This window comes from Carlito syrichta, unplaced genomic scaffold, assembly GCF_000164805.1.
Source record: "Carlito syrichta isolate Samal-C Ts95f unplaced genomic scaffold, Tarsius_syrichta-2.0.1 Scaffold308051, whole genome shotgun sequence".
Classification (NCBI taxonomy): domain Eukaryota; kingdom Metazoa; phylum Chordata; class Mammalia; order Primates; family Tarsiidae; genus Carlito; species Carlito syrichta.
The window spans coordinates 1,466,703-1,478,933 of record NW_007252147.1 but is presented as its reverse complement, the minus strand read 5'-3'; the positions used below and the strand labels follow the sequence as shown (position 1 = coordinate 1,478,933).

General features: G+C 35.3%; 1 protein-coding gene across 2 annotated transcripts in view; it reads left to right on the top strand.

Moving 5' to 3' along the window:
- Positions 1–5,232, top strand: part of ZNHIT6 (zinc finger HIT-type containing 6) — a 48,121-nt gene extending 42,889 nt beyond the window's left edge. The window contains exons 9-10 of one of the 2 annotated variants that reach the window (XM_008064805.1): positions 670–794; positions 4,218–5,232. In XM_008064805.1, coding sequence (XP_008062996.1) covers positions 670–794; positions 4,218–4,258 — 166 coding nt within the window. In that variant the 3' untranslated portion in view covers positions 4,259–5,232. Of the gene's footprint in view, positions 1–669; positions 795–3,020; positions 3,329–4,217 lie in introns of those variants that run through there. The other variant, XM_021715920.1, reaches the window with a different exon arrangement.
- Positions 5,233–12,231: the final 6,999 nt, after the last annotated feature.

The window sequence follows — 12,231 nt, the reverse complement described above, 5'->3', positions numbered from 1 at the left end:
CTTAAGAAATCCTAAAGTTTGTGAATGATTTACTCTTAAACTTGCACCGAATTCAAAGGCATCCCAATGATGATCTCACTCTTGATCACTTGTATTCCAGTGTGCTTTTTCAGCAGGAGGGAAAAGGGTGGAGTGATAACTGTCAGACTGGGTGTGCCAGTCATGTGTGTTTAGATGTGAATATCACCTGTCCTTGTTGGGGATGGAGAAGAAAGCTGGAGAACTTCTGCACTACCTTGGGAGACATGTTCTTAAGTTTTTCTTCTTTGACATGAGATTGATGTTCACATGCCAACATATTCCCATATGTCACCTCTAGTGAGGAACTGAATTTGAATTTTTAGCTAGTCATTCTCTTATCCAAGAAAAATGACACATGAAGTGTAGATATTCTGAGTCTTTATTTCTTGTTTGATAAGGACATTTGTAGAGTGTTCCTAATGCCAAAATGTTTGATATGCTTTTGATTTAGTTTTAAAAACTCTATGATAATAGCTCATTTACCTGGTTTTCTTAGATAGTCTTAAACTTGTGTGATAAGGAAATAGCCACTGAATGAATGCCATCACCTTAACAATTTTTTATTGTAAAGAACTCTGATATATTTATGAGTAATTTCGAATATTAAAGGTGCTTTTTGTTTTTTGTTGGCTTTGCCTTTTTATTAAGATATTATGAACTAGATCCTTTTAAAAGTCTCCTAGACAATCTGAGGAACAGAGTTATCGTTGAGTACCCAACATTACATGTGGTATTGAAAGGATCCAGTAATGACATGAAAGTTCTTCACCAAGGTAAGTGTAAATTTGTTCCTGCAACACTTAGAATAACTCTAGAGAAACTGAAGCCAAATACGACTACCCGTATTTCTTTATATATGTGTTTTCTCATTATATTTACACATTTACAGAATCTGCTTTGTAGCTGCAGATAAAGAACCAAATGAATGAGCTGCTGCTTCTCTTGTGTTTGAGAGCATATAAGTTTATAATACCGACTTTAAATGAATAAAATTGAATGACTATCAAAGGACATTTTTTTGCCATGGGTTCTGTATATTTTTGTCTTTTTAGCTAATAGTCTTTAAGTAACCGTCTGTCCATGATCAGATAAATTTACTCCCTCGTTAAGACTTTAAAAATTTCTAAAATCAGGGATTACAAAACATTTTTAGTATCCTACTTATAGAAAGAGATAATGTTGCAAGGAATGTTATTTTTTAAATTTTGGCAGCATTTAGAGTAAGCTGGTGCTATTGGCTTAACCTTCTATCTCTTTTCTTAAACTCGCTCGTTTTATTTTCTCTGATTTTGTTTCCTTGGTCAAATGGGGAAGTGTTAAAACTGGGAAAGCTGTATATAAAAGTTTAGTATATAAAATGCCTTATCCATATTTGTAACTACTGATTAAATAAGCTGATTGTGTTTCTGAATGCAAGACTTGAGAGGATGAATAAGATTTAGTAATTGCTTCAAAAGGATGAGAGAGGTTACCCACCTTAACTCAAAGCCATCAGATACCACCTTTTGCCAAGAATTATAGGTACAGCCAAATTTCATAGTAACAAACTCTAAAGGAGTGTAAAATCTTTGTCTTGGATTGAATTCTATTTTTCTAAGAAGTATATGAAATGTGTGGCTCAGGTGCATTGTTTTACCAGCATTATAGCCTGTGACATACGGTAACCTATGTTGTAAGGCGTTCTCTGTACATATATGTATCTTTGTCAGTGCTACGTCTTGAAAGTAGGTTTTAATTAGCAAGCAGATATTTCTCATAATAAATTATGGGCCTCTAAATCTTATTCTTTATACTTTTCACAATTTGAGAATATCCTGTTTTATTTTCTCAAAATCAGTTAGGAATTTTAGCTTAAATATCCAGTTTCACTTTGTTTAAGCTTTGCAATACTTTGCCTTTTCTTTAATAAATTCACACAGTGATCTCTAAATGTTGATCTCAGGGAAAGTTGTTTAGTAATGTGGGTTTCTAGCTAGGGCAAACATCATCTGTGTAAATAAATAGCACACACAACTCTCCTTTCACCTTGTCTAGAAATGCACATTCAAGCAAAGCTTCCTGTAATGAAATAATAAGAAAAGACTACTTAGGGAGTGTACTTGCAAACTTATTATAAAAATTGCCATTTTTTTCTGGCAGGTATATGAGGTTTGACTTATTTAGAGGAACACAGGTGACTAGTGCGTTTAGTACAGAAGATTATTTAGAGCTGCCTTAGCAAAGAACTAGAGGATCTGACAGGATCTTAAGGACCATACCAGTGCTGTCACATCATAAGTACACACACCTTAAAAATCATGCCAGGTCCTCCTGTATGTGCATTTCTTTCTGTAAGCACTTTAAGATGTCTGTTTCTTTGTACATTTTCACGATATTGGATATTCTACAGGGTGGCTCCTTGAAGAGGGAGGGAGATTATATAAGAACTGGGCATTTTCTTTGGAAAGCCTTGAAATTCCTTCTCTCTGGAGGCAAAAAAGTTGGATTTTGATTCTGAGTTCCTAGTACAAGGTGTCTCTTTTCTAGTTTTGGATCAGTGTTTCTGGGCCGGGATTCAGTAGTTTCCACACTTGATGGTTGTTATTATAATGTTTGTTTTGAGTATAGATTGCCATAATTTACTTTTTCAAAAAGTCTGCCTGTGTATCAGCAATAGGCAAGTTTTGGGTTTTGCTTTTCCCAGTAATGAAAAAGATTAACTGTAAAAGGTTAAGCAGTTAAGGTAGCCCACTCTAGTGGAGATACAAAGTGCTGCTTGCCCACCTTTGTCAGTCCAGCAGAAAGCGCTCAGCATGCTAGGACTTGGTTTCCAGGCTGGTCAGCCAGAGTTAGACTAGCAGATGTCAATGAGTTAATGAAAGCGTTCTGCGTTTAGTGGGAATAGCTGGCATGGCAGCTACTCCTAGGTCAGTCTCCTGTTGGGCTGGTGTGTCCTTTCATCCGTTCTCCCTCGCTCTCCTCACGCCTCCTTGCCCTTCTTCTCTTGCTTTCCCTTTCAGGGATGAGGGGGACGTTCTCGGGCGCGAGAACCCACACGTAAACTTTACAGCACAGCAGACACAGGAACACATGTGTGACTTGGCAGTGCTGTAATAGAGTTTGCCTGAAGCGAAGAGGACGCCAGAGGAGAAAGCAGCTAACTTACAATGTCATGGAGGCACTTGAAGGACCCTGCTAGAGTTTAGGAAATGCCACAGGACGCAGGAACCATATCTTGGATGGAACTTATTCCAGTGCCTTACTCATAAAAAGGACTCGGCTAATACCATTTTGGTTGCTAGGGCAATCTGAAATCTAGGTACATCAGCCAATTCCAAGGAATTTGTCAGTTGGAATAGGAGGCGAAGGTCCAGCTGTATGGTTCTAGCATCAGCCTTTGGCGGCTGTGGGCCCTTAAGCAGTTACTCTGCCTCTCTGAGCTCTGTTTTCTTTATCTCCCCAATGGAGATAACAGCTATTAAATCTCAAACCAAACAATCTACATTTTAATCATAACAATTTGTAGAGGGTTTTTAACTGAGTTCCTTTTAGCTTCACAGCAGAGTGAAATAAATAGAGCACTTGCTCTGATTTTCTTTTTATAGATTTAGAGAGAAACAAAAAACAAAAGATGGAGTGTCATGCTCTACACTGCAGGGATAGATACAGGGGAGAAAGACTCAGTTTCTGCCCTCAGGGAACTCTTAGTTTAGTGTTAGTCTCGCGGGCAAGACAGGAGCATCAGAGGAGGGCCATTTCTACTCTGCATCGTCTTTCCTGCGAAAGGAAGGAGATGGCGATTAGCTGGGCCTCTGTCAGCCCGCGTTTACTCAACATATACTGACCCTCAATTTTAAGTTTAAAAAAAATCATGGAAAAAATGTATCCAACCACAATGGGCCAGTCTTTGAGATAATAGTGATCTATTCAGTGGCATGGGTATGGGATCATAACCACACTGTGAAGTGACCATTCTTAAGTCTTCCACAGAGTCAGGAAGGACGTTACCTCACAAAATATAATTGCCACTTTCAGACATCATTTCTCTATTTATTGTGGCCAGAATTGTATATCCCAGCTGCCTGGGACATGACACAGTTTGTCCCCATGGGCAGTGCTGTTGCTATGCATCAGGAGGGAGAGGAGAAGGAAAAATAGAACAAGCTAAACAGAAACAGCATAAACACTTGACTGGATGTTTACTTTTTTTTTTCTAGTGAAGAGTGAATCTCCCAAGAACCCTGGCAATGAAAATTGAGTACTCCTTCTGGAAGAAGAAGGTGAAAATTTCCAGACAGTTGCAGAGGACTATTCATTGATGGGCTGTTGGATGATTAGGGTATTGTCAGTGGGTGGTGGGGATTTTTTGTTTGTCTGAAAAGTAATTAAACAATCTAAATTTTTAAAAAAATATTTTATAGTCTCTTGAATTAATTCACATGTAAGACCCCTTATTTATTTTACTCCCCTTTCCACCTGATCAACATAATGCTTATTAGGCATTGGTTTGTAACATACTTAATTCCATAGGCTGATAACTTTGTTGTTGGTTTGATACATGGGTAAACCCAGGGATTGCCAGTGTCCACCACAAAGTTGGCATTCTCTTGAGTGGAGCCTCACTAAACAGAAAGGCCATGCAATGCACCATTGAGTCACAGAAGAATTAATCCTACTTCAGTTGCCCAGTCTTGTCTTTGGGGTTTATATGTGACTTATCCTTTATGAGACAATTTGGATACTTAGGAAACTCCCAAGATGATGTTTTGTACTGGGAGGCTGAGTAAATACTGAATAAATACTATTAATTAATACATTTCTTATATTCCATTCAGAACGTCAGTGGCTCCACATTGTTTGAGCTATCAGTGCTAAGGAATTTAGATCTACTTATTCATACAATGAGCTGTCTTGTGACTTCTGTGCCTTCCATCCCATTCCCAATCCACTCTCATCATTATCACAGAGGGGTGTTGTGATGACCAGTTTTATACTGTGCTTTGATATGTCTAGCAATAACGAAAGAAAAAAAACCTTGAAAATCTTCAATGTGTTATTGAAATGTATATGTATGTATTCATGTATATACATGGCTTAATTTATACCTTATGGCAGCTTTGTATACATTATGATCTCACATATTGAAGTTAAAGTTTCCTAATTTTATTGGAATTTATATCGTTATGAAACTACAATATGACAATAAAAGAATAAAAGATTATTACATCTGTATTGCATATGTGTACTTAATGGTTAAGAAGCAGTGATAAAATTGGACATTAATGAAATTCATTTTTTATTTACATTTGGAATGAGTTTTAGACCAAAAAGAAACCAGAGACATTAAAGGGAAAAAGATTAGAAACATGAAAAAATAATGAGAAGATGAGCATAAGAGAAACTTGTGGAACACAAATTTATATAACTTGGGATAGAAATTGTGGAAGAGAATCCAAAAACAAGAATGCCAAAAAGACCCCAGGTATAAAACTACTAATGGAAATGTGATTCATACAAAGTAAGACCTTGCAATTTAAGAAATATATATATATTTATTTATATATATTTATTTATATATATTTTTATATATATATATTTCCTAAGGCAACTTCAGGAACCTTCTGATAATGATAAAGAATCTGTATAGAATTGTTTTGTTCACAGTGTTACTGGAGAGGCTGAGGTTGGAGGATCACTTGAGCCCAGGAGTTCAAGGTTGCAGTGAGCTATAATCACACCACTGTACTCCAGTCAGGGCAACAGTGAGTCCTCATCTCTTTAAAATACTTTTTTCCAATAAATAAGTAAAATATCACTGGATAGACAACTAAATGGGATTTCAAGGGATTCAGTTTTAATCCAAAAGTGAAATGTGTCTTATTGAAACAGGCATGAGGTAGGATGAATTGAGTCAAACATTTCATAGAATTGTTTTTGGGAAAAGTAGGGTAAAGTACACAAAAAGAACATGTGATCTGAATATCAGGGTGGAGAGGAATTTCCTGACAGTGAAATCTGTTATGATGTAGTCTCATTTCCAAGAAAAGTTTTGAGTTTCATCCTTCTAGAATTTAAATTGAAAACTGGACAAAAACCAAATGATTTATTCTGTGCTTTCGCCTGCCTGGGAGGAAAAAGGAAGAAAAAAAACTACATGATTTGACTGTATCCTTGCCTTCTTTATTTTCTAGAATTCGATTAGACTTCTTAATTATAGGCTATTTCTTAAGAAAGAATTTAACTAGCAGAGTTCCCCTAAATATAGCTATCAGCTCATTTGACTAATGTACACATTTGTTCCCGCAGGATTTACAATAAACATGTGTTTTGGTGAATAACCATGTCAATAGCTTGGAGGGGTGAAATTGGAATAATTCACCAAGAGCTCTAGAAGTTTGTAACATTAAGACCCAATTTCTTTTTAGAGGCCTTCTCCATTTTGGATTCTTGACAAAATCTGATGTGTAAACTCTCTGGCCCATGTTTAAGTTCAACATCCTGCATTTTGTTCATGAATCACATTTTAAAAGGAGAAAAGCTCTGCCTGGCTTTTTAAATTTTTTAAGCAATACTTTCCAAGAGAATATAGACCTTTCATAATTGCTAATTATTACATATGGGATTAATAGCCATAAAATATAGTCAATAAACTTGCACCTGTTCCTATTACAAATATGAATTAAAGAGAGTTACTATAATAGATATTTAAGATTCCAAAGTGTAGTTGAGCCAGTTTGTTTTCCTGCAGCAAGTAGTGGGATTCAGGCTTCAAGATGTATAATGAAATGTTAAGCACATAACTATGATGCCAACAGTGTCCTTTATTCATTTTGTTTAAATAGGTTGGCATATACTGTGTTGTACCTGATTTCGTATTACTCAATTCATATCACATCATGTGTTGTACCTTATTTTACATCGCTACATTTTTCATGAAGATATTGATCTGCATTAATTGTACGCTGCTGTGATCTGGATGTGATTCGTCCTTACCAAAACTCATATTGGCAGTGCTGGGAGGTGGGGCCTCGTGGGAGGTGTTTGGGGTCATGGGGACAGATCCCTCATGAGTAAATTAGAGTTTTCCCATTGGGCTGAGTGAGTTCTCACTCTCACAGGAGTGGGTTCCTTCTCACAAAAGCGGATTGTTCAAGAAAAGTAGTGTCCTTAGTGGTCTCCCTCCTGCTTCCTCTCTCACCATGCAATCCCTTTGCACATACCCGCTCCGCTTTCACTTTCTGCCAAGAGTGGTAGCAGCATGAGCCAACTAAACCTTTTTTAAAAATAAATTATCCAGACTCGGATACTCTATTATAGCACACAAAACAGACTAAAGCCACCACTTTTGCACTAAAAGTTTATTTTCAGGTAGATATTGTACACCTTTGATTATTAAGCAACTATCCTCCAGTTGTCAGTGACAGAAACTCAGATTTTGTAATGTCAGCTTGAAGGGCCATTTATTGGCTCATATGCAGGAAATTCCAGGCATGACTGGGTCCTGGGTCCCAACATCCAAAGAAGGCATCATCCTCACTTGGCTCTGATTTGGTTTTTTGTTTTCGTTTTTTTCTGGGTTGGTTTTCTCTTTCAGGTAGACTTTCTCTTTGGGATGAGAGGTAGTGAGATGAAGATGGTGGATGACAGCAATTGGCAGTTTCAGCCTTCCTCATAATCAGTAACTCAAAGCATGATAGCAAGCTATATAATATTTTGGAGAAGAACTTGATTTTGCCCAAAGTGGATAACATTCCTTTCCTGAACTGATCAGAAGAGGAGTTCCCTCAAAGGAAGGGAAGTTATTAAAGAAAGGGAGTGTGTAGGGAGCAGCCAAGGGAAGGTGGTCATTGAGAATGCAAAAGTGATATGTCCACTGCACCCTATTTGAGTACCAAGAGGTTTCTGATTTGTACTAACAGGATGAGTACAAATTAGATCCAGAATTAACCTGGAAATCATCAGTGGCTTTAATTAGAGATTTTAATTTGTTTGATACCACTGCTGCTTAGAGTTGCCATTATGAGCTTTTAGGTTTTTCTTTTTTTAATGCTATCCCTTTGTGTTTGATATCATGTTACTGCTGTTTTGATCAGATATACATAGCACCAACCCGTTTCCATCACCAATTTGGAAAATTTTCCCAGTTTTGTCAACATTTGATAAATAATTGACTTTGAAATTAGAGATGTACTGGACAAAAATGCTTCAAAAATAAAGACTACTTAAAAGTTGACTCTCAATCTTTGGGAATCTGTACTTTAATATAAACTATTTTCTTTAAATTTTTGTCTTTGGAAACTAAAGTAAGTATACATCTGTTCTTTAAAAATGAACTCTAATATAAATACTTTCCATACTGGAGTGTGGTAGACTGCACTCATTTTGAACTTTAGAACCAAATGTGTATTTTAGCATTTGGCGAGCTACACGACTCTTCAGTTTCGTTTTTGTACTGAATAGAGTACCAATACTCCTTAGCCTGTCATTTGGTACCCTCCATGACTTGTTCTCAACCTAATTTTAACTTCCTCACTTGCTCTCTCACTCTCTCCTTTGTTTCATCTTTGCTTCAGTCACACAGAACAACATCAGGGGCTACTTTATTCTTTTGCACATGGATATCTACTTTTCTCTGCACCATTTATTGAAGAGACTATCCTTTCCTCATTGTGTCTTGGTAGCCTTATCAAAAATAGTTGTCCATATGTGTATGGGTTTATATCCGGGCTCTAATCTGTTCCAATGATCTGTGTGTCTGTTTTTGTAGAGTACAATGCTGTTTTAATTGTTATAGCTTTGTAATATATTGTAATATACCTCAGCTTGTTCTTTTTGCCAGGATTACTTTAGCTACTCAAACTGTTTTATGGCTCCAAATGAATTCTTTTTTAAGCCATTGGTATTTTGATAGAGATTGCATTGAATCTATATCACTCTGGGTAGTATGAAATTTTTAACAATATTCTTTCAATTCATGAACGTGGGTATATCTTTCCATGTATTTGTGTCTTCAGTGTATCGGTGTCTTATAGGTTCCAGTATAACGATCTTTCAACTCCTTGGTTAAATTTATTCCTAGATATTTTATTGTTTTTTATGCTATTATTATAAATAGGATTGTTGCTTACTTTTTCAGATAATTCATTGTTAGTGTTTAGAAACACAACTGATTTTTGTATGTTGATTTTGTTTCTTGCAACTTTATTGAACTTATTAGTTCTAACCGGTTTTGGTGGAGTCTTTTGGGTTTTATATATACTGCATTAGATCATGTCATCTGCAAACAGATTATGTTACTTCCTCCTTTCTGACTTGAGTGCCTTTTTATTTATTTTTCTTGCCTAATTGCTCTGGCTAGGACTTCCAGTACTATGTTGAATAGAAGTGGTGAAAAAATGAGGACTCTTGTCTTACTCTTTTTTAACAAAAGATTACAGCTTTTCACCATTGAGTATGATGTTACCTGCAGACTTCTCATATATGACCTTATTATGTTGAAATACATTCCTTTGATGCCTAATTTGTTGAGTGCTTCTCATGAAAGGATGTTGAATTTTGTCAAGTGCATTTTCTGCATTTATTTATTTTTATTTTTCATTCTGTTAATGTGATTTATCAGATTTATTGATTTGCATATGTTGCACCATCCTTACATCCCAGAAATAAATCCCACTTGATCATAGTGTATGATTTTCTAATGTGCTGTTGAATTCAGTTTGCTGAGACGTTTTGTATATAGGTTCATCAGGAATATTGGTCTTTAATTTTTTTTTTTTTAGTGTTCTTATCTAGCTTTCCTATCAAGGTAATATTCTTGTAAAATAAGTTTGGAAGTGTTTTCAAGCCCTCTATTTTTTTTTAAAGTTTGAGAAGAAATGGTATTAATTCTTCTTTGTATGTTTAGTAGAATTCATCAGTGAAGCCATCTGGTCCTGGGCTTTTCTTTGTTAGAAAAATTTTGAGTACTGATTTAGTCTCTTTACTTGCATTGGTCTGTTTGTATTTTCTATTCTTGATTCAGTCTTGATAGGTTTTACATCTCTAGAAATGTATCCATTTCTTCTAAGTTATCTGGTTTGTTCGCATATAGTTGTTCATAGTATTTTCTTATTATCCTTTGTATTTCCCTAGTATTAATTGTAATGTCTCTCTTTTATTTATAATTTTATTTGAGTCCTCCTTTTTTCCTTGATTAGTCTAACTAAAGGTTTGTCAATTTTGTTTATCTTATGAAAAAACAACTTTTAGTTTTAGTGATTTTTTTCTTTTTCTATTTTATTTATTCCTGCTCTAATCTTTATTATTTCTTCCATTAGCTAAATTTGGGCACATTCTGTTCTTTTTGTAGTTCCTTGAGGTTTAAAGTTAGGTTGTTGAGATCTTTCTTTTTTCTTAACTTAGGTGTTTATCACAAACTTTCCTCTTTCTTTATGATTACCTTGAAACGTACATAATGCATCTTTTAGCTAACAGCAAACTATTTTAAGTCTTTAACAACTTTATGGCATCCAAAATTTCTATACTGATACTCTCTCGTTTTAGGTTATTGATGTAACAATGTCTACTTTTGCTGCACCCAAGTTTTGGTATGTGTGTCCCCATTTTCATTTGTCTGAAGATTTTTAAAATTTCCCTTCTGATTTCTTCTATGACCCATTGTCCCAGGAGTATATTCTTTAATTTTCACATGTTAGTGAATTTTCCAATTTTTCTCCTGTTATTAAATTCCTAGTTTTATATCACCATGGCCAGCAAAGATACTTGATATAATTTGAGCTTAATTGAATTTGTTAAGATTTGTTTTGTGGCCTAACATATAATCTGTCCTGGAGAATGTTTCATGTGCACTTGAGAAGAATATGTATTCTGCTGCCATTGGATAGGATGTTCTTTATATGTCTGTTAGATCTAATTGGTCTATAGTGTTGTTCAAGTCTGCTGTTTTCCTATTGATTACCTGTCTGGATAATCTGTTGTTGAAAGTGGGCTGTTAAAGTACCCTATTATTATTATATTACTCTTTATTTTTGTTAATATTTTATATGTTTAGGTACTCTGATGTTAGATGTATAAATACCTAAAATTGTTATATTTTCTTCTTAAGTTAAATGTGACGCTACATAATGACCTTGTCTCTTTTAACAAGTTTTGAGTTAAAGTGTATTGTGTCCAGTAAAAGTATAGCCACCCCTGCTCTCTTTTGGTTATTGTTTGCATGGAATGTCTTTTTCCATGCCTTCACTTTCAACCTATTGTGTCTTTAAATCGAAAGTGAGTCTCTTGTAATTGGCATATAGTTGGATCTTGTTTTCTTATCATGCAGCCACTTTCTATCTTTTGATTGGAGAATTTGTGTTTAAAGTCATTATAGATAAGTTAAGACTTAATATTGCCTTTTAAAATGTTTTCTGATGGTTTTGTAGTTCCTTTTGTTCCTTTCTCTCTTGCTAACTTCTCTGGGACTTAATGACTTTTTATGGTGGTGTGCCTTGATTCCTTTCTCTTAATCTTTTGTATATCTGCTACAGCTTTTTTCTTTATGATTACCTTGAAACGTACATAAAACATCTTTTAGCTAACAACAACCTATTTTGTCTTTAATAACTTTATTGCATCCAAAATTTTTATACTGATACTCTCCCATTTTAGGTTATTGGTGTAACAATTTACATCTATTTTATATTGTGTATCCATTTAAAAAGTATAGTTATAATCTTTAATGTGTTTATCTTTTAACTTTTATACTAGAGTTAAAAGTGATACACATGCCACATCAAATTTACCAATATTAGAGAATTCTAAATTTGACTGTGTATATGCTTTTACCAGTGAGTTTTTACATTCATATTTTTACATTGTTAACTAGTGGCCTTTCATTTCAGCTCAAAGAACTCCCTTTAGCATTTCTTGTTAGGCAGGTCTACTGGTAACAAACTCTTTTACCTTTACTTGTATGGGAAAGTATTTATCTCACCTTTATTTCTGAGGAACAGCTTTGCCAGGTATTCTTGGTTGGAAGTTTGTTTTTCTCAATGTTTTGAATATATCCTACTCTTTCCTGACCTGCAGGGGTTTTTTGTTTTGTTTTTTGAGTTGGAGTCTCACTCTGTCGCCCAGGCTGGAGTGCAGTGGCATGCTCTCGGCCACCGCAGCCTCGACCTACTGGGCTCAGGCGATCCTTCTGCCTCAGCCTTCCAAGTAGCCAGAACTACAGGTGCACACTATCTCGCC